We start from the raw sequence: 25,459 nt of genomic DNA on the forward strand, positions 1-25,459 counted from the left end.
GTCCCTGAAGAGAGCGCGGCGGCGCGGCAAGCGCGGCTTCGGAAGAGGCGCGCCGGCGCTGTCGCTGCGCAGAGCGCGGTTCGGCCCCTCGCACGCTGCGAGGCGCTGCCGCGCCGCGTCGAGCGCCGCAGTCAGCTCGCCGGCTCTGAGCTGCGCGCGCCGCAGCAGCAGCGCAAACGCGAGGGCGAGCGCCGCGGCCGCACCGCCCGCACAGGACGCCTCGCGCCTCGCCCTCTCCGCGGCCTCGGCGGCTGCGGAGAGGCCTGCGGAGGCGCTAGCTGCGCGCTCGAGGAGGACCTGACAGGGCGGCGGGGCGGCGCAGCGGGCCGTGTGCGTGGCGGCGCAGGGGTCGCTGCAATCTATCGGGAGGCGCCTGCGAGCTCGCGAGCTGAGCCACCGCCGCCCTCTTGCAGGCTGCTCCCTCCTTTGCCGCCCTCGTGGCAGACACCTCAGCCTCCACGACAGCCCTCGCCGCGGTCGCCACCGCAGCATCCATCGCCGCCCTCGCTGCGGCCACCTCGGCCTCCATCGCCTCCCTCGCAACCGCTGCAGCCTCGGCCTCCCTCGCCTCCCTCACTGCAGCCTCGGCCTCCCTCGCCTCCCTCGCCACCGCCGCTGCCTCCGCCTCCGCCACTGCGCTCGCCGCTGCCGCTGCCGCTGCCTCCCGCCTCAGCCTGAGTGCCGCGGCTGCCGCGGCCTCCTTGGCTGCCTCTGCTGCGACTGCCGACATATTTCGGCAGCCACTTGCGGACGCGAGACGCTGCGAGATGCCTGCCGGCCGGTCACCCCACCTATAACGACCGCGACACGCATGTTCCCGCACCGAGAGTGGCTGGGGTTCTCAGTCCGGGCTCCGCAGCGGGCACGTGAACTTTTGGCGGGTAGTCACATGCGCCGGCCAGGAGAGTAGCTGTCGTGCCGGCCAGGAGACTATCGCGATCACAGCGATTACGTTCGAAAGCGTCATGAGCGGCAGCGCGGATTGTGGCAAGTCGATCGCATTGCCGAGAAAGCCGCTCATCGCAGAGTTTCAAGCGCCCGGGGGCCCACAAAGCAGGAACCTTTTTTCTTTTCTCGCGGGTGCGCTGAGGGCGAGACGATCGATCGAGGGGTCCCGTACCAACCATGGTCCATGCGGAATCGACCCTATCCAGTGCTCGAGTGCTCAAGAAAGAAAAGGAGAGACAGCTGACAGACAGGTGGAAAAGCTGCGAAGGCCATGTGCCATGATCGGCAGCCTCAAGGTCGTAGGTCGATTTCGATAGCTCTTTCACGTCGGATCCCCCTCTTGTCTCCGATATGTCGCGCCTGCGCGCTCGGCGTGTATGTATGTAATCCATATCACCCCCTGCTCCACGACTGGGGCTTTAGGCGGCCGGCGAGGGTGGGGCGCTAGGCAGCGGTTCGCTTACGGGGGAGCTGCGGGGGAGTCGGGTGTGTTATCAGCGTAGCTAGAAGCCCCATCACCGATGTCGTCGAGTGGGATGGTTGTACCTCCTCCGTTAATAACCACGTCGCCGCTCACGGCGCTGATCTCCCCGTCGTGCGTCGTCTGCGTCCGTTGGGATAGATCTTGTCACTCCGGCGCGCCGCAATCCCTCGCGCCGCTCCTGCCGAGGTCGGCTTGCTTATCGACGTAGTCGTTCCACTTATGACCACTGTGCCCCTTGACGTGTCTCCATGTCACTTCGTGCCTCGACGCCAAGTGCCGCCACGCTGCTCGAAGATAGCTCGCTAGTTGTGCGTTCCCCCCCGGGGAGGTTCTCCCCGTCGCACACGCCATCGCGTACTCGCTGTCCGTTCGGACCACCCCTCGTGAGCCTGCTGGTCGTGGTGCTGTGTAGAGTAGTGAGCGAAAGAGCTTCCGCCAATGCTGACAGCTCCGCCGTGTTATTAGTGTGTTTCCGCGCCCCCACGAAAGCGGCGTGTACGGGGCTAGTCACGACGGGTAGGAACCTATGGCTGGCACCTGTCGAGCCACGCGCTCACGTTGGAGAGGAGGTCGGCGATCGAGGTGCCACTCTGGACGTCGAGCACGTTCTACGTTGTGTGCCTCAGCCTGGCCAGATCCGAGTTCCGAGGGCCCGTATTGCGCCGCGGTCGGGACGCGCCCGCGGTCGATCCGCTTGCCGTCCCGCTGCTGCAGCGAGACGATTGAGCCCTCCTCGATGCGCATCGGCGGCACCGTGTGGTTCGCCGCCAGCCCAGAGAGCGGGAGCCGCTGGAGCGGGACTCTGCCAGCGGCGCGCCGCAGCGCCCGCTTGTCGGCGTCGTCGAGGTTCTCGTCATCGGCGATCGCAGCGCGCGCCGCCTTGGCCACGGCAACATCGTTCTGCTGCGGCCCGCTCGGCCGTGTCTGCGTGTTGCAGCATCGCTCCGCCAGCTCGAGCCAGCGCGACGTCTGGAGCTGCTTTTGGCGAGATGGCAGCGCCTGCTCAGCGACGTTGGGAGGGAGGCGCGAGCGCAACTGGTTGAGACGCCGCTTCATCGCGGTCTCGCTCCGTGGACCCGAGACCGACATGATCATCGCCGACTTGAGCGGAGCAGTGGGGACCTCCAGCGAGATCCAGAAGGCGTGGAGCAGCTGCCGGTCCTCTTGCTCCGTCCACGGCTCGGCGCTGCCCCTCCTGCTCCGGTCGCATGTTGAGAGGTAGTGGTTGATAGCAGTCGAGACATCGTCGTCTGTATCGGTCGGCGAGTCGTCGACACCATCTCCACGCTCCTCCATGCGCGCCTTCAGCGCCGCTGGGCGTTTGCTCTCGTCGGGGTCCGTGCACTCCATCACCGCAGTTCGCACGCGCTCAGGGCTGAGCTGCTCGGCGGTGACATTGCAGATGGCCTCGACGAGCTGAGGCGGCATGCGCTCTCGCGAGCCCCTGCAGTGCAGCCTCCGGACTCATTTCCACGGATGAGCTGCACGCGTCCGACATTACGACGTCGGGGGCGGCGTTGGGGGTCGGCCGGTGGCGTCAGAATGTGGTTCGCATTCACCGCAGCCGCCGTGACCGTTGTCGGGAGTCAGGGCAGCGGGGTCATGACTGCACGATCCGCGTGACCCCGCACATCCGCACCTGTTCGCCCACTCTGGAGGGCGCAGTGGCGTCGGAGTTGCCGGCATCCATCAGCGGGCCACAGCAGGTAACATCTAGGGGTCCCTGGTCGTTTCCGACACTAGGGGGTTTGCGAAAGGACAAGACGAATTTTTAAAGAATTTGGTTAACCCTCTTTTTCTATTTTTTCTTTCTTTACGCACGGCACCAACTCCGTATCGCCGCCGAGAGAGACCGCGCGGCGCGCGGCCGCGGCCAGGGGGCCACCGGGGTGAGATTAGTATTAGGAGTGGGGCAGACGCGACACCCGACCGAGCAGTCGACCCGAGCAGGGCGAGCATCGAGTAGGCTGCACCACAGTCGTCCTCAGCTATGCTTCAAATCCCTGGTCCCAGGGAATTAGAAAGTAGACACAGCGCTGATCGCGCTTTAGAGAGAGACACCACACATGCTGGACGCGACATATGCTAGACCACACCATTCCACATGGGGACAGACCACAAACCGGGCCGAAGAAGCTTGACTAGAAGCTAAAGTCATCAAACGCCACAGACGATTGGCAGCCGATTGGCAGCCGCTGCCGCTGCCAGCGCCCTCTAGTAGGCGTCGTCCGCGGAGATGCCCGACTGAAGAGCGGGCGCGTCCGAGCAGATCCAATACCTATTGGGACACTGTGGTTGGACGGGTAGCCGGCACTTTGGCGCGCAAGCGTGAATTCCGCTCGCCCTGTAGGGAGGTTCATCCAGTCTGGCGCGATGAAGCACCTGAAGACCGAGGCGGACGTCGTGGAGAGGGGTAGGAGGCGGCGAGGTTTGCGGCGGAGAGGAGGGAAGTCTCACGTCATCGCGTCGGGAAGGTCCTCCGACGGCCCGCTGGAGCAAACCCACCAATCGGATTCATCCGTGCCAGAGTCAAACGTTTTACTGATCGGCGCGTGCTCAGCCGCTCGCAATCGGTAGCAGACAGAGTCCCGCTGGGCCTCGAGCTGCGCTGAAAACGTCGCGCGTCTCTTCACAGCACCCGCTGCGCCCTGCAGCACGACTGAAGCGATCGCACACTCGTTGAGCACAGCTGCGGCCATGGATGCGCCAGTTCGTGTGCACACGTGAGTCGGAAACTCTAATTGGCGATTCGCACCAATTGGTCCTTCACAGATTTCTAGATTCTAAGAACCAACACCCTTGTTTCCTCCCATCCCAAGGCGGCGTGCCGTCCTCCCCTCCCCCCCTGTCAGTTTTCTCTTTCTTTAGAAGAAAATATCGTCCATGAGAGGTTGAGTGAGGTGCGAGCGGGCTCTCTCTGGCTGGAGGCCCTGGGGAGGAGACTACGTACGTACCCGCAGGCCTAGAAGGCCCGCGCGCAGGGGGGTGGGACATTACATTGAGACCGCGGTGTCATGATCTTCTTGTTGTTGAGAAAATACGTGCGGCGCTGCGCGCTGGTTTATGAATGAGAGGATGAGCCCTGGAGGCCCTGTGGATGGGGGGGGGGACTCTTTCGCACCCGCACATCGACCTTGCGTATTTATTTGAGAAGAAAATACCTCCTGTCGGCCTGTGCGTTCAAACACACGTCGTTCTTCACGCAAAAACACAACCCCGGGGTAACCAACCCGCGGCGCAGAGGGCGCGGCTGAAGCCACAAGCCGGTTCGAGCGCTCACGCGGCCGCGCAAACGAAAAGCCGCGTTGTGTTGTCGCGTTCGTTGCTTCGTTGGCGCCGGCGGTGCTCTTCACACGCAAAGACACACGTGTCGTGTGTCGTTCACATCCTCGGATCCAATATCACGGCACACCACACCGGACAGTAGTCGCGAAGAGGGACAAATATCACCATGCAGGGATTATCAACTCTACTCAGTGACAGTGTTCACGAAGCCGCTCTAGACACCTCTTAGGGGTCCACACCGACCCGCACCGTTTTGCGCGCGCGCGTTGTGTGCGGGGGGCACAATATGGGCAGGGCTCTTTAATTTTGCTGTCTGGGAGCTATATTTGATTATTGATATAGAAACGAGAAGAAATCCAGCGATGGCACATTGTTCACATTGTTCACATAGTTCAGGATCAACCGAGATCCAACTGCCCGGACTAGAGGGTTTAGCGGACGACGCTCTGGAGCCGCTAGAAGTGGAAGGTCCGCGGGCCCCGACGCTGGCCGCCTCCGCCTCGACCGCCCTTGCGCTGAAACTGCTGCTGGCCCTGCGGGCCGGCGTTGAAGCGCACGTTCCCGCCTCGCCGCTGCGCCTCCTGCTGCGCCGACTGCCGCTGCGCCCACTTTGGGTCGTCGACGTTCTCGCCGCGGTCGTAGGCGGCGCGGGTGTCGGGGTCGGAGAGCACCTCGTACGCGCGCGCGATGAGCCTACGGCACGGCACGGCACCCGCTCCGCCGCCTTGCCAGGGGCTCCCCCCCCCCCCCCGGGGGCGAGGCGCGCTTGAAGTTGCGCTCTGCCTTCTCGAGCCGCGCCTCCTGCCCCTCCGCCCGGTTCTTGTCCGGGTGCCACCGCTTGGCCGCCGCGTGGTACGCCTGTGCACGGCGAGGGGTGTGACCGCGCGCACCCGCTGGGCCGCGGAGCGACCGCCGCGCGGAACGCCTTTTTGATCTCGCGCTTGCTCGCCCCTCTCTTGACCGAGAGGATCGCGTAGTAGTCGCGCACCTTTTGCTTCGGCGCCTGCTGCTGCTGCGGGAAGCGGCCCCCGCCCCGCCCCCGCTGCCCCCGAGCCTGCTGCTGCTGCTGATGCCACTGCTGCTGCTGCTGCTGCTTCCGCTCACGCCGCTGCTGCTGCTGCGACTGCTGCTGCTGCTGCTGCGGCGCCTCCTCCGGCAGCCGCACAAACGAGAGCACCTCCGGCAGCTCCACGCCCGCGGTGGCTGTCGTGAGGCGCGGCAGCGGCTTCCTGGGCGCGAGGGCGGCGGGAGGGAGGCGTCGGGAGAGGGATGCTCGACGAGCGGATGAGGCGCTCCCTCGATGGCATCGCACTCCTGCTCAGCTCGGCCCGAGAGATCTTGGCGGACCAAAACGAGACTCGGAACACCGACCCCGCAGAGAGCGGCGTCGCGCCGCCGCCGCCGCCGACCTCGACCACGAAGGCGGCGCACGGGTGCGTGGCTGCCTCCGAGTCGCACAAACTCATCGCCTGCCTACACTCTCAATCCGAAGCGGCGCTCGGCGGATGGCGCGCCGTGGCTGCCTCCTCCCGCGCGCTCGCGGCTCGCTGGATGGTCATCGGCTCGCGCCTACACGCGCCCAGCGCCCGGGTGGTGAGGGGCGCACCGCGGCGGGCAGCGCCGGGTCCGCCTTCGCACATTGGCTGGCGCCCGCCCAGCCGCGGGCTCGGGTGGGGCAGGAAGCGGCTCTTGAGAGGGCTGCCCGCGAGGCGGAGGTAGCGCGTCTGCGCGTCTCGCACGTAGAGCGGCCCGCTGCTGGCCGTGCCGGGAGGCACCTCCGAGGACGAGTACGAGGAGATGTGCTGCGGGCCTGCAGGAGGCTCCCAGGTCGGGACAGTGCGAGGAGGAGTCGCTGCGCGAGGCGGTGTGCAGCGCGCCCGCAGCAGTCGAGCCCACGGTCGTCGTCGTCGTCGTCGTGCCGACCGCCTTGCACGCGGCGGTCGCGGCGCATTCGACCAGCGCCTCCTCAACCTTCTTCCGGCTCTTGGACAGCAGCGAAGTCGCCGCGGGACGGCCCCGCTGCCGCCCAAACGAGACAAACATCCGAACCTCTGCACGGCCACGCGCCTCGGCCGCCTCGCGCTCCTGCTTCACCGCGTCGCCGCGCCGCGCCTGCGCCTCAGCCTGCGCAAAGTACGCGCCGGCCTCCTCCCACTTCCCGTCGAAGAACTTGGCCTCTCCGAGCGCCATTAGCATCCCCACTGACGCCCTCTTGCCACCGCGCACCGCCCCTCCCGCGGCTTCGCAAGCGCCGATCGCAACCTGCTCCTTGCGCAGGCGCGCCGCCGAGAGGCAGAGCCCCTCCTGCAGCTCCAGCCGTTTGTCCGGATGCTTTTCCCAGTGCACTGCGTCCGGTGGGCCGAGCGACTTTGACAGAGACGAGTACGCCTCAAAAGCCTTGTTGTGCAGGCCCTTTTTGAGCGCCCGTCGCGCGCTCTCCCAGAGCTGCTCCTGCTCCTCCGCCGGAGGTTGCTCCGCGCAGCGGGTGGAAGCGAGTAGGAGGAGGAGGGCTCTCGTCAGCAAGAACGCCCTCCGCCGCGCCAACGACGCCATCTTTGCTTTTTCGGCTCGCCATTTTCTTTCTTTTCCCTCCGCGGCTTGCCTTCTTGTAAGGGCTGGAATTCGTCATCGAATAAACGATTTCGGGCCCGTGAGCTGTGTGGCGTGTTCGTGTGGCGTGAGGGTTGAGCCGAGTTTGTGTTTGAGGCTGGACGCTGGTTTGCATTGGGGCCAGAAGCGCAGGCCTTTTGGGACCTAGAGAACACACACACCCTTTCCCTTTTCACCCAGAACGTACGCAACTACATCCGGTACCTGCAACTACATATCGTACAAGCACCTGCGGGACTGGTCTCTGCCGCTGTCACCCGCAAGCTACGCCGTGGCCTTTCCGAGGGCGGTGCAACGGGGTCATCCGCTGCCACATGTTTGCAGTGGGATCGTACCCCTCGACCGAATCGAGGACGGCGCCAGTTTTGTCCTCGCCGCCCACAGCGTACAGCTTGCCACCGAACACAGCCATGCCGTGCCCGTCCCGGGCGATCGACATCGGCGCCACCGCCTCCCATGTATTTGTGGCCGGGTCGTAGCGCTCCACCGAGCTTAGATCTTCGTCCTCGGGGCCACCGAACCCACCCACCGCGTACAGCTTGCCGCGGAGCACCGCAACGGCGAGCTCGCTCCGTTGCGATGCCATCGGCGCCACCTCCTCCCATGCATCGACCGCCGGGTCGTACCGCTCGACCGAGCGTAGGTAATCGCCGTCATCGCGCTGACCACCCAACGCGTACAGCTTGCCGTCCAGCACAGTAACGCCCAGACGAGACCGCGCCGTTGTCATCGGCGCCACCGCCTCCCACGCATTCGCAGCCAGATCGTACCGCTCGACCGACCCAAGCGTCTCGCCGCCACTCCCCTCACCACACACGGCATACAGCTTGCCATCAAGTACCGCCGCGCCGTGAAAGCTCCGCGCCTCCATCATCGGCGCCATCGCCTCCCACCCCATCGCCACCGGATTGTACCTCTCCACCGACTCAAGGACCGAGGCGTGGCCGCCTGCCGGCCCGCCGCTGCCGTACCCGCCCACCGCGTACAACTTGCCGTCGACCGTCACCGCGACGGTGCTGGCCCGCCCTGTCGCCATTGCCGGCAACTTCTCCCACGCACCGCCCAGTCCAAAGACTTCTGCGCTGCAAAGGCGAGACTTCCCATCCCTGCCGCCCCTGCCGCCCACCACGTACAACTTCATCATGCCAGAGCGCGTCCGCGGTGGTTTGGAGTTCATGTAAGATCCAGGTGCCTCCAGGAGCATCCGGTTTCCCGCCCGCGTATCGAGCAGCGGCTCGGCCTTGACCTCACGGAGCAAAGCCGGCGGCAGCAACGCAAACCGCACCCTCGCCAGCAGCTCCGCCACCTCCGTCTCGCTGAGCGGGGGATCGCGCGCTTTCACCCACGCCACGCCGGCGCGGTACACCTCCTCCTCGCTCGCGTGGAGCCCATCGTCCTCCAGCAGCGAGCGAACGATCCACGCTGGCGCCGACGCCCATGCCTCGTCGCTCGCGACCTCGCCAAAGTTTACTCTCGCCACCCAGGCTGACGCCTCTGCGAGCCGCGGCAGCCGCCCGATCGCCTCTGCAAGCTGCCAGACGGCGAGGGCGTTTTTTGCGGAGAGGCGCGCCTCGTACGCCTCCGACGCTGAGACCAGTAGCTCGTCCATCTGCAAGTACGATGCGCCCTCAACCAACTCGGAAAGCGCCGCCTCATCCGCCACCTCCGCCTCGCCGGTGTACGCAAACTCGAGGCAGGCGTGGAGGCAAGCGGGAGAGAGGGCAGAGAGATCGTGCGAACCGCTTCCCGACCACGTGCCCGAGAAGAGCGCCTTAAAGTATTGGCTCACTCCGACCAGGATGATTCTGTGTGCCCGCACGGCTGGCCCGTAGGCTGGCTGAAGCTCGACGTCGCAGAGGTCGCCGTCACGGAACTTTTGAATGACCTCCGGGCGCTGCGGAAGGAGCCCGGCTCCGACGTGCACGGGTCTGTCACGCGTCGACGCGGAGGAGTCGGCGGCCGACGATCGCGCACGCTTGCGAGACATGTGCATTGACATGCAATGAAAAAGGCCGGGGTATGTCCGGGGGACCCACACCTTCCCCTTATCGAACCCCAACTCATTACGAGCTCCCAAAGGAGGAAAGGGTTCCGCTAAGGAAAGGTGCTCCCGTCTCCTGGAGCGCTGGAGGTTGACCCTTATCTACCCTTGAGAGCCCTCCTAAAAATCTCTCTCACACATCTCTCTCTCACACACATCTCTCTCACACATTACACCCTCCTGAGGGTGAAAAAGAAAACACGCTAGCGACTCGTGGAGATAGATAGATAGATAGATATTATATATAGAGAGAGAGAAGGTCTGCTGGAAGTGAAAAAACACTCCCGCCGCCTCGCCGCTACCTCGCCCGCTCGCGCCCGACTTTCTACCTCCTCGTGATCCAACCCGCCACCCCCCTCGCCCCTCACCCTCCCGCCGCCTCGCCGCTACCTCGCCCGCTCTGAGGGAGGGTGTAGAGTATGTAGAGTGTAGAGCGCTGTAGAGATGTAGAGATGTAGAGCGCTCTGGAGCGCTGTGTAGAGCTGTAGAGCTCTACATCCGGCGCGTGTGACGATGTGAGTCCGATGTAGAGCGATGTAGAGCGCGATTTTGCTGTAGAGTTTGTTGTAGAGGCTCTACAGCCAAACCGCTGGGAAGGCAGTGACTCAAAGAGGTCGAGCCGCGCTAGTGGGGTGTCTCCGAGCTTACTGGAGCTCTGATGGACGGCCCTGACTATCCCTGACACACAGATAGTCACTCTGACGGCACACAACACCCTATAACTGCGTCATGACCAGCCTGCCATGCGTCGCCGGTGCCGCATTCGTCGCAGTGCTTCTTTAGCAGGCGGTGGACTGTCGGCTGCGAGGACGGTCGCATTTGCGCGAAGCGAGGCGAGCATTGCTGCGCGTTGCATGCCCATGCGCCATGCCTCGCGCCAGCGCGTGCGGGAGCTCCTGGCTGAGCGTTGAGTCCAAGCGAGTTGCGCTGGCCACGATCGCTACGCCGAGCCGAGCTGACGCGCCGAGGGCGAGGCGCCGGCCAGTCGCAGCCGTGCGAGGCATGTCACAGCAGCAGAGGCACCTGCCACCCATTGGGCGGGCACGCAGACAGAAGCCAGAAGGCCAGGGCAGCACTGGCAAGTGCAACGCGCCTCATGTCGGAGAGCGACCGTGCCTCGTTCGCCGCTTATGGTGTAGAGTTTGTTGTAGAGATTTCACGTTGTAGAGCGCCTCTACATCGCTCTACATCGGACTCACATCGTCACGCGCCGGATGTAGAGCTCTACAGCCCAGTCTACAGCGCTCTCCAGCTCTACAGCTCTCCAGCGCTCTACACTCTACATCCTCTACACCCTCCCTCAGCGCCCGCTCGCGCCCGACTTTCTACCTCCTCGTGATCCAACCCGCCACCCCCCTCGCCTCGTCAGCTCACCCTCCCGCCGCCTCGCCGATACCTCGCCCGCTCGCGCCCGACTTTCTACCTCCTCGTGATCCACCCCGCCACGTCACCCTCCCGCCGCCCCGCTGCTCGCTTGCCCGCTCTGCCCAGCCGACCGACGCCCCGCCATCCGTTGCCGTTATCCTGCCGCCGCTCCTTACTGTCCGCCGTGCCGTCGTTCTTTACCATACCGCGCCGCCTTTCCATACTTCCTGCTTCGACGGGGTTTGTGTTGAGGAGTGACTCGTGCCGCCGTGTGCCCCGTAGCGGCCTCGCTGGGCCAGAAAGTCGGCCCTGAGTGCCAGCAGCAGCCTCGGCGGCTCGGGTGGGTGCTAGTATGAGCCCGCTGAGGCGTAGTGCTCTTGCAGAGGCGGTTAGTGCGGGGGGCCACCTTCCCCTTATCGAACCCCAACTCACTACGAGCTCCCAAAGGAGGGCAAAGGGTTCTCTAGGCCCCCTAAGGAAAGGTGCGACGGGCCGACGGCCCCCCGTCTCCTGGAGCGCTGGAGGTTGACCCTTATCTACCCTTGATCGCCCTCCTACACACATCTCTCTCTCACACACACATCACACCCTCCTGAGGGTGAAAAAGAAAACACGCAGGCGACTCGTGGAGAGAGAGAGAGAGAGAGAGAGAGAGAGAGAGAGAGAGAGAGAGAGAGAGAGAGAGAGAGAGAGAGAGAGAGAGAGAGAGATTGAGAGAGAAGGTCTGCTGGAAGAAGTAAAAAAACAAACTAACTGGTGCGGCGTGGCGTGTGCGTGTGTGCGACTGCAACGAAGGACCGCTCGCAAGGGACCATTGGGTTTGTATTATCTGATTGATTGATTGATTCTCTACAACGAGAGAGAGCCTAGAGAACATAACCCCCTCTCTCTTTTCTCCCAGTAAGCTATAAGTACGTACAACGAAGGCGCTCTCAAAAAAACAAACTCCTCGCGGACTCGTGGCGTGCAGCCCCAGGTCCTGCTCGCTTCCTCTGTCTAGCTCTCTCGCCACTCCACCGCCCGCCCACGCGGCGAACCCCCCACGGTCGCCCACCCCCGCGTCCCGCCCCCGCCTCTCGTGCAGACAGCCATGGCCCCCAAGGAGGCTGCCGCGCCCGCGGAGAACACGGCGCTCAAGCTCGGCCTCCAGGCAAAGGAGGGCGAGATTGTCATGGCGGTGTGCCACATCTACGCGTCGTTCAACGACACGTTCGTGCACGTGACTGACCCCTCGGGCCGCGAGACCATCTCCAAGGTCACCGGCGGCATGAAGGTCAAGGCGGACCGCGACGAGGCGTCGCCGTACGCTGCTATGCTTGCCGCGCAGGACGTCGCCGCGAAGTGCAAGGAGCTCGGCATCGGCGGCCTGCACATCAAGATGCGGGCGACCGGCGGCAACCGCACCAAGACGCCCGGCCCGGGCGCCCAGTCTGCCCTCCGTGCCCTCGCGCGCGCTGGCATCAAGATTGGCCGCATCGAGGACGTGACGCCGATCCCCTCCGACTCGACGCGTCGCGCGTCGGGCCGCCGTGGCCGCCGCTTGTAGAGAGGCACCCCGCCTGCTGCGTGGTGTGCGAAGATTGCACCGGAGGCCCTCCGGTGCCCGACCGCACTGCCACCGGGGCTCGGCGACTGGCGGCCTTGCCGCCGGAACCCCAGCCCCCGACCCGCTGGCGCACGTTAGCCGCCCCCCCCCCCCATTCCGTGTGTGCCGACGGGGGCTAGCTAGCGCCAGAGAGCTTGTACGACAGACATGTTTACCGTCTTCCCCGAGACCAAAAGGGCCGGGCCCCAGCGCGCAGCTTGGGCCCGTCGGGGCGCGGGACCCAACACCGCGCGCGGCCCGAGAAAACGGGGCCTGCTCCTGCGCTCCTGCGCGCCGCTGATCCTAGCGCTGATCACGCATAAACACTTGCATGGTGTATCACTGACACTGTTCATGCTTCATCACACGCGCTCGGAGATTACCCCCCCCCCTCCCCTCCCATCCACACACACGCACACACCTCTGATTCGCCTCACCCGCCGCTCTCGCTTGGCGCCTCGGACGCCTCAGCGCGCGCGCGCGCCTTGTCGGCCGCCCTCCTCTGCTTGCTTGCCCTCACTGCGTCGCGGATGCGCTGCGCCTGGTCCTCGCTGATGCCGTCGAGGGGCGCGACTGACCGCTCTGCCTCTCGCTCTGGCGCTGGCGCCGGCGGTGCGGCCTCGGCGGCGGCGCGCTGGGCGTCGGAGGCGGTCTCGACTCGCAAGTCGGAGACGGGCTTGCCGCGCTGCTGCATCGCCTCCTTGAGGTTGCGAAAGTCGTCCTCGATCCAGTTGAGGTTGTCGGCGACGAGGTGGTTGACGCCGCAGCCGGGGCAGGTCACAATCACAGTGCCCTCGCCGTACGCGAGCCGCGAGATCTGGTGTGTGTTCCGAGTGTCGCACTTGTTACAAGTGAACTGGAGCTCGAAGCGGTCCGTCTTAGCCTTGGGCTTCTTCTGTGGCCGTGACGGCGGTGCCGGCGGCGACTCACCAAACCCACGCGCAAGCAGCACCGCAGCGTGAGCCCGCGGCGCGGCCGCAGGAGCGGGCAGGAGCGGGCGGAGCGCAAACGCGCACCCCTGAGCGAGGAAGAAGAGCAGCATGTGCGTACCGTCCACCGGCGACCTGGTTTCTTTCGGAGGCCGCATTATTTCTTTTCTCTTCACAACCCTCACTGCTGGCGGTCTGCCCAAGGCCCACTTGCAGGACCGTAGAGATAGCTGCACGCCTCCTCCACTATTCAAACCGAATCCTCGCCCTACGCTCGCTCTGGCATGTGTGTGGCACGCGGCCACTCGCTGTCGCCCGCTCTCGTCACCCTGCTACGTCAGTCTGCTGCAGAGGCAGATGCGCGGCACGTCCCCGCTGATGAAAGCTGTGCACCTCTGCAGGCGCGCCGTCTTCGGATGGCGGCGCCTTCGTCAGCAGCACCGCGTCGTGAGCACTAGTCGCCCGCGCCCTCCTCCCGCGCGCTGTTGCTCTCCTCACGCCCGCTCTCTGCGACGTTGCAGCTCAGCTGGGGTCGGCGGCCGGCTCTTATGACCAGATGCCGGCCAACTCGCTGCTGTGCGCGTACCTGGAGGAGGACGCGCGGCGTAATTTTGTGGACTCGGCGGCGGAGGTGAAGGTGCGGCGCAACGAGGTGATCATGCGTCAGGGTGCGCTGCGCTCCCGCCGCCCGCCCGCTGGCAACGCGGCTCCGCGAGGCTGAGGGCACGCGCGGGTGTGTCAGGGGACAAGGGCAACAACTTCTACCTGATCAAGGCGGGCACCTGCGAGGTGCTGATTGCTGAGGCGGACGGCACCTCGTCCAGGCGGCAGCTCGGGCCAGGCGCGGCTGGGCCGCGAGCCTCCCCCCGTGTGCCGGAGCCCCTGACGCTTCCCGCGGGCATTCGCGTAGGGTCCTCTTGCGGCGAGCTGGCGCTGATTACGGGCAACCCTCGCTGCGCGACGGTGACGGCCACTTCGGACGAGCTGGTCCTCCTCATGGTCAACCGCAGGGCCTTCATGGCTGCCCTCGGCGAGCAGGTCAGCTGCTCCGCCGGCAGCTCCAGCAGCAGCTCCAGCAGCAGCTCCAGCAGCAGCGAATGGCAGTCTGTGAGCAGCCGCCGCTGCGAGAGGGGCTTGCGCTGCCCGCTCCGCTCTGCACGCACGCGCGCGTGCGCGCGCATGCCACCAGTACCCCTCCCCTGACGGGCCGCACGCCCCTCGAGTGTTCTGCGCGCACTGCGCGTTGACCGCCCGCCACCCCCGGAGGCCCCCGCCGGCTCCTCCGGGGGTGGCGAGAGACGACGCGCACCGCCCACCGCCCACCCGGGCGCTTGTCCCACCTCGCTGCTTGCTCCGTTGGCGAGCAGGTCAAGAAGAAGCGCACCACGTGGATGCCCTTCCTCGAGTCCGTCTCCATCTTCGCGCCGCCCTCCACCACCACCGACTACGAGCGAGGCCTGCTCGCAGACGCGCTGCAGGCGCGCGCCGCGGAGGCCGGCCGGCCGCTCCATCACGCACGCCGCACACGCGCGCACGCCGCCCTGGTCGCAACCCCCCCCCCCCCCCCCCTCCCCTCCCATCCGTCGTCGCCTCTCAGGTGCTCGAGGCGAACACGCGCAAGGCTGCGATGTACGAAGCCTTCCTCGGCAAGGTCCAGTTCCTCGAGCCGCTGACGCGCGAGCAGCGCAGCCGGATGGTGGACGTGCTCGAGGAGGTCGAGTACGCGCCGCGGCAGCCCATCATCCGCGAGGGCGAGGAGGGGACCCACTTTTACATCCTGCTCGAGGGGGAGGTGTCCATCACCAAGTCGGGGCAGGACAGCGAGCTCGCGCGCCGCGGCGTCGGCGACTACTTTGGCGAGCTGTCGCTCAAGACGGGCGCGCCGACGATCGCGACCGTCTCGGCCGCCGACGCGCGCTGCAAGCTCGTGCGCATGGACCGCGGCTGCTTCCTGCGCCTGCTCGGGCCACTCGACTCGCTGCTCGCGCTGCGAAAGTACACCGCCACGGGGCAGGAGGTGTCCGAGGCGGTCTCCGCGATGGACCGGCTCTCGCTCGCGCCGGCGGAGGCGATCCCCGGCTTCTCCTTCCAGCGCGGGCCGCCCGGCCTCTCGCTCGACCAGTTCACGGTCACGCGCAGCACCCTCGGCGAGGGGGCGTTCGGCAAGGTGCGGCGCGCGCGCGACAAGAAGACGGGCGCGGTGTGGGCGCTCAAGCAGATGTGCAAAGCGGACATCGTGTCGATGGGGCAGGCGGGGCGAGCCCGCGCCGAGAGACGCGCCCCGCGCCGAGACGCGCCCGCCGGGACGCGCGCCGCGCGCCCCCCTCCCCCCCCTCTCCTGACGGCCCGCTCGCCCCGCCCAGGTGGAGCACATCATCCAGGAGACGCAGGTGCTGTCGCAGCTGCTGCACCCCTTCATCACAAACAAGTACGTCTCCATGACCACGCCGACCAACCTCATCCTGCTGCTCGAGTTTTGCCCCGGCGGCGACATGTTCGACCAGCTCTACCGGCACAAGAAGTTCTCGCTGCGCGACGGGCAGATCTACATCATGCAGGTGCTGCTCCCCATCGAGTACATGCACAGGCAGGGCATCGTCCACCGCGACCTCAAGCTCGAAAACATCCTCATCGCCGCCGACGGCGCGCTCGCGAGCTCGCCCGCCGCCGGGGCCGCCCACAGGGCACGCCCGGGAGACGCCCGTGCCGCCCTGCTCCCCCCGCAGGCGCGCTCAAGCTGACCGACTTTGGGTTTGCAAAGTATATCCAGCACCGCTCGTACACGCTGTGCGGCACGCCAGAGTGTGTCGCGCCGCCGAGCCCCGCCCGACGACGATCGGCGCGCCCGCCAGCACCGGCGCGGCGCGGCCCGTAGGTACCTCGCCCCCGAGCTGATCCTCGAGCGCGGGCACGGCAAGGCGGTCGACTATTGGGCGCTCGGCATCCTCCTCTTCGAGATGCTCAACGGCCACTCGCCCTTCGAGGCCGAGGACCACCTCGCCACGTGCCAGACACCAGCCTCGCCGCAGCGGCCGCCCGGGGCGCGCCCACGTCACGGCGTGCGGCGTGCGCCGTAGGTACCAGAAGATCCTCGATGGCACCGTCAACTACCCCGCCGACATGAATGCCGACGCGATGGACCTCGTGTCCAAGCTGCTGCAAAAGGACATCTCGCGCCGCTTTGGCAACATGGTCAACGGCACCAAGGACATCAAGGACCACCCGTTCTACAGCGACATCAACTGGGACCAGCCGTACGGCTACCGCGGCTCCATCAAGCCGTCCACCTTCGAGCCGTCCAAGCACGAGTGGCTGCCCGCGCCCGACGTGGTGGTCGAGTCCAAGCCGGTCAAGCCGGCAGACCAAGCGCAGTTTGCCAGCTTCTAGGGGTCCTGCCGCTTCGGCAGCAGGTCGGCGGGTGGCGCCGCGCCTGACCGTATGTCCCTCGAGTCTTGGAGGCGCGGGGGCTATCGGTGCGAGTATACTCTCCGCCTCGCGCGGCTCTATCTGTCCCTCGATCTCTCTCACGTCCCGCGCAGCGCCGTCGCGCGTGCACACTGTGTCTTATGTCGTGGGGTCTGGGCGCCTCTTTTTACTGTCGGCGTCAAGAGAGCAAAACTGAAACTGAAACTGTCCGCGCGCCCGGCGGCGGCGCCGGCGGCCGGGTGATGCCCGCGACGTGTCGCGATCCGACCTGCGCGCTGCGCCGGCCCCTCTCTCTCACCGCACCCGCACTAACCACTAATAATATGCCGACCCCCGGGGTTTATCGGCTAGGTTTTTCAATAAACACATTCCCCTCATATCGCTATTCTCTCTCTCTCTCTCTCTCTCTCTCTCTGTGTGTGTGTGTGTGTGTGTGTGTGTGTGATTCTCCTTGAGGGGAAGCCGCTGATCGAGCCCAGCGTGCCCGCGGCCGCCTCCCGCGCAGCACCGCCGCTGGGGCCTGGGGATGACACACTGCGAAATCGGATCGACGCCCATGGAGGAGGAGGGCGCAGTCGGCGAATTGGAGGAGGAGGAGGAGGGCGCAGTCGACGAATGGGAGGAGGAGGGCGCAGTCGACATTGGCGTGTCTGACTCAGAGGAGGAGTTGGCGGTGCTCCGGCAACCTCGCCTGATTCAGAAGCTCGCCGACGTTGTTACTCAACGTGCGTCATGCGTGATCGAGCTTGAGGGAGGAGCTCCGCTAACGATTCGGCCGGCCACCTCGACCGGCAACGACCGGCCTCGACCGGCCACCCAGCGCCGCCGCCCACCGCCACCCACAAAGCGCCTGCTCTACTATCCCGTACCTGGCTGGCTGACGCTCGCCCCCCCCGCTCCACTTTCCACGGACCATGCCCGTGACAGCACCATCACTGTCGCCGTCCTGGTTTTGAACGTGGCAGCTAGACTCTAGGAACTCGGTAGTTGTGACCCCCCTGAGTGAGGAGCAGGAGAGAGAGCTTTTGTGGTGTTGGTGTACGCAATAAATAACGAACGGGACGGGGTGGTCGTTCTCTCTATCTCCCCTTCTAGTACCATGAGCTGGGCGCTGTGTCCGACCCCTTTTGCGCAGCAACACCTTAAACTTTTAGGCCCTCCAAATTCGGGTCGGAGCGTAGGCCGTAGCGGAGTGGGCCCCGAGTTTGAACAGGGCGACGGACGCTTGCGTCCTAGCCTCCAACAACGCCTCCCCGGCGCAGAGGGGCCCCCGGAGGGATGCACAACCGCTCCGGGCCATGCCGCTTGCGGCGGTCCTCTTTCCCAGCTCCGCTGAGGGCCCGTGTGTTATTTTTCTGAGGGCGTAACGGGACGAGTAATAGTAAATCGCCTCCAGGACGACGGGTCCTCCGACTCTCCTCCTTCTGACACGACACGCGGTCTCGTGCTCGGACGCTCCATGGCGTTCGCCAAGTTGGTCGTACTCGCTGCGGCCCTCGCTGCCACCAGCTTCGCCGCTCCAACCACACAGCGTGCGTCCCGATCTAGTCCCTCCCGTAGTCTCCTCCCGTGCCGGGCTCCTGGTATTCCGTGGCGTCGCCTCAGCTCCCATTGACTCCCGTTCGCACACACCCTCAGGCGTTGATATCGACATTCGCGACACTGCGACGACCGACAACTCCCCTCCGCCGCCGCCGCCGCTCAACCCTGACGCCCAATCCGAAAACAACGCGCTGATTTCATCCATTCTTGCCAGCGTGCCCTTTTACGAGACGTCAGAGATCGTTTGGCCAAAAACGAAGGGCAAGGATCCAGACATGTGCACGGCAATCAGCTTTCCCGATGGCGCGGAAAAGATTCCGGCCTTCAACACCTTGAGATGCGAGCAGAACTTAAAAGAACCCGAAACAAATGCCGTGTCAACGCGCTACACGCAGCATGTCATCACGGAATCGGAGGGATACACACAATCGGTCAAAGCAGATGCAGACCTTCAAGCCTCTGGGTGGGGCGCAAAGATGAAGGCCTCGTTTTCTACTAGCTCCACTCAGAGCGGCTCATCGTCGTCCGTGCTGCTCAAGACCAACGCGTGGGTGGAATATGACCGGGCGACCAAGGTGCAAGGAGATTCTGGCAAATGCCAGCCGTTCTTGGAATCGGTGGAACGAGAGCTGAAAGATAAAGCGAAGATCCCGGGAGGGCTCCAGGAGTGGCACGACAAACATGGCACCCATTTCATCTCCGGATATTACGCTTTTGCTTCAGCCACTGCGACAGTTCAAATCACCGAATACGACAGCAAGAAACGGGAAGAGATTCACGCCGCTCTATCCGCCGCATACACCGGGTACGGTACGACCGTTGGGGGCTCAGCTAGCTTTAGCGCATTGGTAGGCACGGAAGCGGCGGGAAGGCATGTCACGAAGTATATTGCAACAAATGGAGTCACATCGGGTCCGCCGAATGACTCCATTGAGGCACTTGGCGACTACATCTTCCACCTTTCAAATTTCACGGACCCGACGGCAAATCGACACAAGGTGATTCTATCGCCTTACAGCGATTGTAAATCATATCAGGAAGCGCTCATGCTTGTTCCAGATGGTGGAGATTTTCCTCAAGTACCAACAGTTACTGATGACATCTTCACGCTATGGGTTGAGGTCCACTTCCTGCAGGATGGACTGACTAAGTTGCAAGAGTACTGTTCCGGACTCCGAGCGACGTCCGTGCCACTGAATTCCTTCGACTGCAACGCAAAAATTGCGAGACCGGATGGTTGGATCGACTCGCTCTCTCCCGCCCAGCAAGACGAGATTACGGCCGTTGCTGTGACGGCGCCATTTTACCTGACCGGTGAGAATATTGAGCACGACATACTGAACGATCTGTACGACCCGGTTCTTGAGATCTACGATGCCCTGCCTGATCTACCCGAGAACGCGCGGACCGTCTTCATCGATCTGGGAAAGAAGGTACGGATCGCCAATCAGAAGGTGAGGGCGTTCCAAGACTCCTTCGGAATCCAACCGCCCCCGCCTCCCCCCCCTCCCGCGTGCACTCCTGCGGGCTTTGACCCGTACCTTACCGACACCCACGTCGACTGCTGCCCCGGCACAACGGAAACTTTGGGACCGCGCGATTGGGACCAGACCGGCGTCTGGCATTACAAGTGCGTCTAATCGCCAATTCGGGAGGAGTGATCTGGGGCCATCTGGCAACTCCGAGTCCGACGAGGCTTGCAAGGCAGTGTAGTGATTGCCTTGGGGGCCCCCCAAACCCCGGGGTTTGGACTTTCCCCCCTCAGGGGCAAAGGGGGTAGGGGGCCCCCCCCCCCCCCCCCCTTCCTCCCCTCGCGGCTGAGACCCTGTGTTTAGTAGAGCAGTGCCAAGTCTAGGATCCCGGACCATCGACCTCGGGAGCTCTCCCGCACCGTTTAAGCGTTTAAGACCGTTTAAGGAATCGGCGGCCCAGGCAGCTTAATGGGCCCGGGCCCATTTTAAGCCGCCGTTTAAGCCGCAGGCGCCCCAGGGCCCACCCTTTTAAGCCTAGGGGTAGTACTCGACCTGGTGCACGATCCGTCCGTCCCCGCGTCCCACTCCCGCGCCATGACGGTCGCGGGGTACCACCGCTTGGTGTGTCACAGAAGATCTCGAGGCGCGATCCGGTGGGCAGGACAGTGTGGCCGTCGAGCGCCGCCCTGGCATCCTCGCGCTTTCGCTTCCGCCGGCTTCGCCTTCGTCTGCGCAACAGGGTGTAATTCGGGCCCACCTCCGCCACGCTGTCCAGCACGTGGGCGGCGCTTGCCATCTCGACCGCGTTGTCCTCCGGCGGAAGCTCCGCGTCGCCCGCGGCCGCCTCCCGAGCGCACTCGTCACGCATCCGCTCGTGGTTGCGCCTGCCGACGCGCCACGCCGGCGGCCGTGTGTCTCGCCGCCGCGTCCGGCGACGGCATCGATGCTGTCCGCCCGAGCGTGACTCGCAACTCCACGATTTGCGGTCCACGGACAAAGCGGCTCCCCAGGAGCCTTCGCCAGGTCTTGGACACAGCAGCGATGACGACTTAGTGTGGGGAGGGTCGGCGAGCACTCACTCACTAGGGCGGCGCCGCAGGGCCGGGGCACTGGCCACGGCCTCGCCGACCACTAGAAGGCGGCCCACCCACTACGCGCACTAAGTTAGTGGGCGGGATGGCGGGAAGCACTCACCCACTAGCCCGTTCGCCGGCGGCCCACTCACTACGCGCACTACCCGTCCTCCGACCACGACTCCCGGGAGCACTTCACCACTTGACCCGCCTCGGCGCACCACTAGCCCTCGTCCAGCTCACAGACTAACTTGCGCCAACTTACTTAGTTTCCCCCAGGGCCCGGGACCACTCACTCACTACATCATCGCTGCTCTTCACACGACCTGGCGAAGGCTCCTGGGCTCCCCCCACCAAAGTTGAATGAATCCTCTCCTTAGACACACACATACCTGCCTGTCTCGGGTCATGATTCTCTTCTATTGTATCCGCTTCTCTCTCTCTCTCTCTCTCTCTCTCTCTCTCTCTCTCTCTCTCTCTCTCTCTCTCCGACTCTCTCTCTCTCTTGCCTCCGGCTCTTCTCTTTTCGCGGCAGATGGTCGGTTCGTAGACATCGCTTGGTGTGTCACCGAAGATCTCGAGGCGCGATCCGGTGGGCAGGACAGTGTGGCCGTCGAGCGCCGCCCTGGCATCCTCGCGGCGGAGCTCCGGCTGCTCGCCAACTGCGGCATGACGGGCGGCCTGTCGCCGGAGCAGTTTTACGCCATGGCCGCCGCCTCCGAGCAGGCGGGCCGGGTGTGCGCCGCTCGCGGCCACTACAACTCGGTCGGCGTGACGCCGCGCTCCATCTTCGAGAGCCACAAAGTCCCGCGCGCGCATGTGTGCGAGGCGCTGCGCGTCGTCAAGGCAAACCCGCCTGCCTGCGCCGACGCGTTGAGTCGGGCGTGGACGGAGTACCTCTTCTACTCGCTCCACGACCGCTACTCGCCGCACGAGCTCTACTCGACCGACGGCACGGAGGCGGGCTTCAAGGCGGGCGACTCGGGCAACGAGAACGTACGGCGGGACGGCCAGTTCGACCCAGCGACGCGGCGGCGCTATGGTGGGCGCTTCCACGACCTCATCGTGCGCCATGGAGGGGAGGCGTACTTCGAGGGTAAAGGGCCGCGCATGTGGCGCGTCCTCGCCGAGTTCATCGTCGACTGGCTGGCGTCCGAGGTGCTGAGCGCGAGATCGCTCAAGTTCGAGCCGAACAAGGCGACGGGCGAGGAGGGCTTCCTCGGGCTGGCAGCCAACGCGGAGAGGGCGCTGCAGACGGTGAAGGACAAGGTGCTGGCGGAGAAGGTCGCAGGCGAGACGCTCTTCAAGGGCGTTTTCGGCGCGTGGGGCCTGCGGCTGCGCCCCAACGAGCCGTGGGAGCACGCGTCGCTATAGGCTCGAGCGTGCGCTTGTGTGTCTTTTTGTGTCTGAAAATCGTTATGCGCAGCCAAACCGCCCGCGGGGACCGAAGACGTACCGCCGACACACACAGACACACACACCGCCGATCGAAGGCTAGCTCAAAAGAATTCGAGACGCAGTGCAGTGCACGGCACAACCCATGTCCTCGGCACAACCCTGGTCCACCGCACAAGCTCCAGGTCCACATGCATAGGATGCGGCTCCACCTGCTTCTGGTTCTCGCCACGCAGCGCAGCGACTGCCTCCGACCTCGACTCCCGCCGAGGCCGAGCCCGCCACGCCGAGACCGATTGCCGGTGCCTCGCCTAACCTCGGTGCCCAAGCCGGGCGCGAAGCCCTGTGGCGACGACCTCGACCGCAGAATCGCGTCGCTGGCGGGACCGGCGGTGCTCTCCTTCCTCATCCTTCCGATTGCGCAGGCCACCGATCTCTTCTGGGTCGGAAGAATGGGAGAGGCTCTCGCGCTCGCAGGCCAGGCGGCGGCAAGCCAGCTGTACTCGACGCTCAGCTTTTTAACATCGACGCTGCCGACGATCACCGTCCCTCGCATCGCCGCCGCGCGCGCCGCCGGCGACGACGCGGCCGTGCAAGAGGCGATTGGCGAGGCGCTGGCGCTCTCTTGCGCGCTCGCGCTGGTGCTCGGCGCTGTGCTGTGGCGCTTTCAGCGGCCCGCGCTGCTCTACCTCGGCAACCCGAACGCGCTGCCGTGGGCGCTCGGCTACTCGGCAGGCGAGAGCATCCGTGAGCTCAACTGATCCGAGACGAGCCGAGATCACCCGAGATCACCCGAGATGAACCGCGCTGGAGACGAGCCGAGATGTCTCGGAGGTTTAGATCTCGGAGGTTGACTCGAGAAAAACCTTGAGACCGCCCGAGATCACCCTCCGCCACCGTCCGGAGCCGCAGGCCGACTGCCGGGCGTGCTTGCCGAGGCGGTCGGGCTGATCGGGTACGCGGCCTTTCGCGGGGCGATGGACACGGTCACACCGCTCAAGATCACCGCGGCCTCCAGCGCGGTGAGCCCGCCCGACCCGCAGCCCGACCCGCAGGTCTCACCTTCAGCGCAGTGGAGTGAGGAGTCGTGCAGTCACTCAGGCGAACGTCCTGCTCGACCCGCTACTCATCTTCAGCGCACGCCTCGGCGTCGCCGGCGCCGGCCTCGCCACCAGCGCCTCGCAGTGGCTCGCTGCCGCCGCCTACCTCTCCCTGCTGCTGAGGCACGCTCCCCGCCTCCCACCCCTCGCCCTCTCCCCACACACCCTCTCCACGTCCAACCTCGGGCCACCTCGGGCCACCTCGGGCCATCTCGGGCCATCTCGGGCCATCTCGGGCCACCTCGGGCCATCTCGGGCCATCTCGGGCCACCTCGGGCCATCTCGGGCCACCTCGGGCCACCTCGGGCCATCTCGGGCCATCTCGGGCCATCTCGGGCCACCTCGGGCCATCTCGGGCCACCTCGGGCCACCTCGGGCCATCTCGGGCCATCTCGGGCCACCTCGGGCCATCTCGGGCCATCTCGGGCCACCTCGGGCCATCTCGGGCCATCTCGGGCCACCTCGGGCCATCTCGGGCCACCTCGGGCCATCTCGGGGGCAGGCGCAAGCTCGTCCGCTGGGCAACCATCCTCCGGCTGCCGAGCCGCGCTGCCCTCGCGCGCATCGCCGCCGCGGGCGGGGCGGTGCAGGTCCGGTCGCTCGCGCTCAATCTCGCCTTCCTCTCCATCACGAGGCGAGAAGGCTGCGAGATCTCGCTGAGACCTCGCCGAGAGACGGAGTAGTGGCGATGTGCGATGCGGTAGGCGCGTGCAGAGCCTCGACTCTTCGGGGGTCGCGGCTGCGGCGCACGCCGTCACTCTCCAGCTCTGGCAGATCGGAGGCGAGATCTAGCCGAGATCTGAGATCTGGCCGAGATCTGGCCGTCACTCTCCAACTCTGGCAGATCGGAGGCGCCTCCCGCCTCCCGCCACTCCTTGGATACGAGATCCGCCGATCCGCCGGGATCGCTCAGCCCTCTCCGACTCGCTCTCTCAGCAGCTTCCACCCCCCCCCCCCCCCCCCCTCCCTTCCCGATCAAGGCGTCGTCCTCTTCGCCCTGTCGACGGTCGCCGCTTGCACCTCCCTGCCGAGCGACACACACCCCACCCTGCTCAACAGCCACCACGCCACCGTGTCCCCCCCCCTCCTCCCCCGCGCCGTCTCCTTCCACTCAGCTCTCCTCTGCGCCGCTGCCCCACAGGTCGCCTCCATCATCGTCCCCGCCGAGCTGAGCTCCTCCAAAGGCGCCGAGGCGACCGCCGCCGCACGCGCTGCCGCGTCGCGCCTCCTCTGCTGGGGCGTCGTCCTCGGCGCTCTGCTCGGCGCCGTGCAGCTCGCCGCCCTCCCTCTCCTCGGCCTCTTCTCCACGCTGCCAGAGGCGCGGCGGCCACACGCAGCCACCTCGGCCGCATCCCGGCCGCATCCCGGCCGTGTCTCCGTCGCAGGTGCGGCGGGCGGCCGTCGCGCCGTCGGTGCTCGGCGCGGTACTGCAGCTCTTCAACGGCGTCACTTTCATCGGCGAGGGTGCGGCTCCTTCAGACGAGCCGAGATATGGGGAGGTATGGGGAGATATGGGGAGGGTGCGGCTCCTTCAGACGAGCCGAGATGGCCCGAGATGAGCCGAGATCGGCTCCATCGAGGCGCGGCTCAGCCGCGGCCCACACACACCTCCACACCGGGACTCCGCCGTCTTCCGCCGCCTGGAGCCTGCGCTTGGCTCCGTCACTCGAGCCCTACTGTTCGGACCCGCTGTAGGCGTGATGGTTGGGACGCAGTCCTTCTCCGCTCTCGCCGCCGGGCAGGTGGTCGCCACGGCCGCCCTCCTCGCCGGCTTGCGCCGCGCCCACTCCCTCACCGCGGTTTGGTGGTGCTTCTGGCTTTTCAACGGCGTGCCGCTCCCAAACGTGCTCTGCCTGGACACTTCCCGGACCGTCCCTGGAATCGTCCTGTAGGTGTGCGGCTTGCCAACGTGCTCTGCCACCACTTCGTGCGAGGCCCGCTCGCGGGCGAGCCGCCCCACGGGCTGAGGTGGGCGGCGCGGCGGCGGGGAAGAAGGGCCGGGACCAGCTGAGTTGCAGCCTCCTCCACACACAGATTTGGTCCACCTGTGTTAGTGCGCGCAGTCCCGTGCCCAGTGTCGCGACTGCAAAATTCGTTATTTGCACACTTGCTGTGCTCACATGCGCGCTCGATCGCCTCTTCGCCTCCCTCCGCGGCCGAGCACGGCACGCTCTCGATCCACGCTCAACCGCTCAAGGTGCTCG

The 25,459-nt window shown here is 65.6% G+C and overlaps 8 protein-coding genes across 8 annotated transcripts; 4 read left to right on the forward strand and 4 right to left on the reverse strand.

Moving 5' to 3' along the window:
- Positions 1–201: 201 nt before the first annotated feature.
- EMIHUDRAFT_361163 (hypothetical protein) lies at positions 202–1,031 on the reverse strand (the record flags this gene model as incomplete). The annotated part of the gene is made up of 1 exon (XM_005792540.1): positions 202–1,031. A coding segment is annotated over one exon (227 nt), but the record flags the coding sequence as incomplete, so codon positions are not given.
- Positions 1,032–3,424: 2,393 nt separating this feature from the next.
- Positions 3,425–4,148, reverse strand: EMIHUDRAFT_439755 (hypothetical protein). Its single transcript, XM_005792541.1, has 3 exons — positions 3,890–4,148; positions 3,776–3,814; positions 3,425–3,710 (listed from the first exon to the last, which is right to left on the reverse strand). The coding sequence occupies exons 1-3, from the start codon at positions 4,129–4,131 to the stop codon at positions 3,647–3,649; spliced, it is 345 nt and encodes a 114-aa protein (XP_005792598.1). The 5' UTR covers positions 4,132–4,148; the 3' UTR covers positions 3,425–3,646.
- An 886-nt stretch (positions 4,149–5,034) lies between these two features.
- EMIHUDRAFT_454325 (hypothetical protein) lies at positions 5,035–9,314 on the reverse strand (the record flags this gene model as incomplete). Its single annotated transcript, XM_005792542.1, has 7 exons — positions 5,035–5,410; positions 5,484–5,575; positions 5,643–5,946; positions 6,065–6,190; positions 6,356–6,492; positions 6,641–7,275; positions 8,579–9,314. 7 exons carry the CDS (start codon positions 9,312–9,314, stop codon positions 5,173–5,175), a joined length of 2,268 nt encoding a protein of 755 aa, XP_005792599.1. The 3' UTR covers positions 5,035–5,172.
- A 2,509-nt stretch (positions 9,315–11,823) lies between these two features.
- On the forward strand, positions 11,824–12,279 carry EMIHUDRAFT_69773 (40S ribosomal protein S14; the record flags this gene model as incomplete). Its single annotated transcript, XM_005792543.1, has 1 exon — positions 11,824–12,279. The coding sequence occupies one exon, from the start codon at positions 11,824–11,826 to the stop codon at positions 12,277–12,279; it is 456 nt and encodes a 151-aa protein (XP_005792600.1).
- A 472-nt stretch (positions 12,280–12,751) lies between these two features.
- On the reverse strand, positions 12,752–13,360 carry EMIHUDRAFT_223045 (DNL zinc finger protein; the record flags this gene model as incomplete). The annotated part of the gene is made up of 1 exon (XM_005792544.1): positions 12,752–13,360. The coding sequence occupies one exon, from the start codon at positions 13,358–13,360 to the stop codon at positions 12,752–12,754; it is 609 nt and encodes a 202-aa protein (XP_005792601.1).
- A 437-nt stretch (positions 13,361–13,797) lies between these two features.
- Positions 13,798–15,231, forward strand: EMIHUDRAFT_69788 (hypothetical protein; the record flags this gene model as incomplete). The annotated part of the gene is made up of 3 exons (XM_005792545.1): positions 13,798–13,915; positions 13,990–14,285; positions 14,854–15,231. Coding segments are annotated over 3 exons (792 nt in total), but the record flags the coding sequence as incomplete, so codon positions are not given.
- A 54-nt stretch (positions 15,232–15,285) lies between these two features.
- On the forward strand, positions 15,286–16,634 carry EMIHUDRAFT_69772 (hypothetical protein; the record flags this gene model as incomplete). The annotated part of the gene is made up of 5 exons (XM_005792546.1): positions 15,286–15,483; positions 15,611–15,950; positions 15,974–16,049; positions 16,123–16,251; positions 16,325–16,634. The coding sequence occupies 5 exons, from the start codon at positions 15,286–15,288 to the stop codon at positions 16,632–16,634; spliced, it is 1,053 nt and encodes a 350-aa protein (XP_005792603.1).
- A 5,712-nt stretch (positions 16,635–22,346) lies between these two features.
- Positions 22,347–25,222, forward strand: EMIHUDRAFT_223050 (hypothetical protein; the record flags this gene model as incomplete). Its single annotated transcript, XM_005792547.1, has 9 exons — positions 22,347–22,700; positions 22,755–22,902; positions 23,068–23,177; positions 23,257–23,339; positions 23,960–23,987; positions 24,397–24,522; positions 24,641–24,719; positions 24,951–25,099; positions 25,190–25,222. 9 exons carry the CDS (start codon positions 22,347–22,349, stop codon positions 25,220–25,222), a joined length of 1,110 nt encoding a protein of 369 aa, XP_005792604.1.
- Between the last annotated feature and the right edge of the window lie 237 nt (positions 25,223–25,459).

This window comes from Emiliania huxleyi (assembly GCF_000372725.1).
Source record: "Emiliania huxleyi CCMP1516 unplaced genomic scaffold EMIHUscaffold_107, whole genome shotgun sequence".
Lineage (NCBI taxonomy): Eukaryota > Haptophyta > Isochrysidales > Noelaerhabdaceae > Emiliania > Emiliania huxleyi.

Bases quoted from the DNA above. Each gene is read 5' to 3' on its own strand.
- EMIHUDRAFT_439755 (XM_005792541.1), bottom strand. From the start codon at position 4,131: ATGGCCGCAGCTGTGCTCAACGAGTGTGCGATCGCTTCAGTCGTGCTG. The intron at 3,815-3,889 runs GTGAGACTTCCC...CTCGGTCTTCAG, and splicing joins GACCTTCCCGACGCGATGAC to GTGCTTCATCGCGCCAGACT. The intron at 3,711-3,775 runs GCGAGCGGAATT...GTGTCCCAATAG, and splicing joins TGGATGAACCTCCCTACAGG to GTATTGGATCTGCTCGGACG.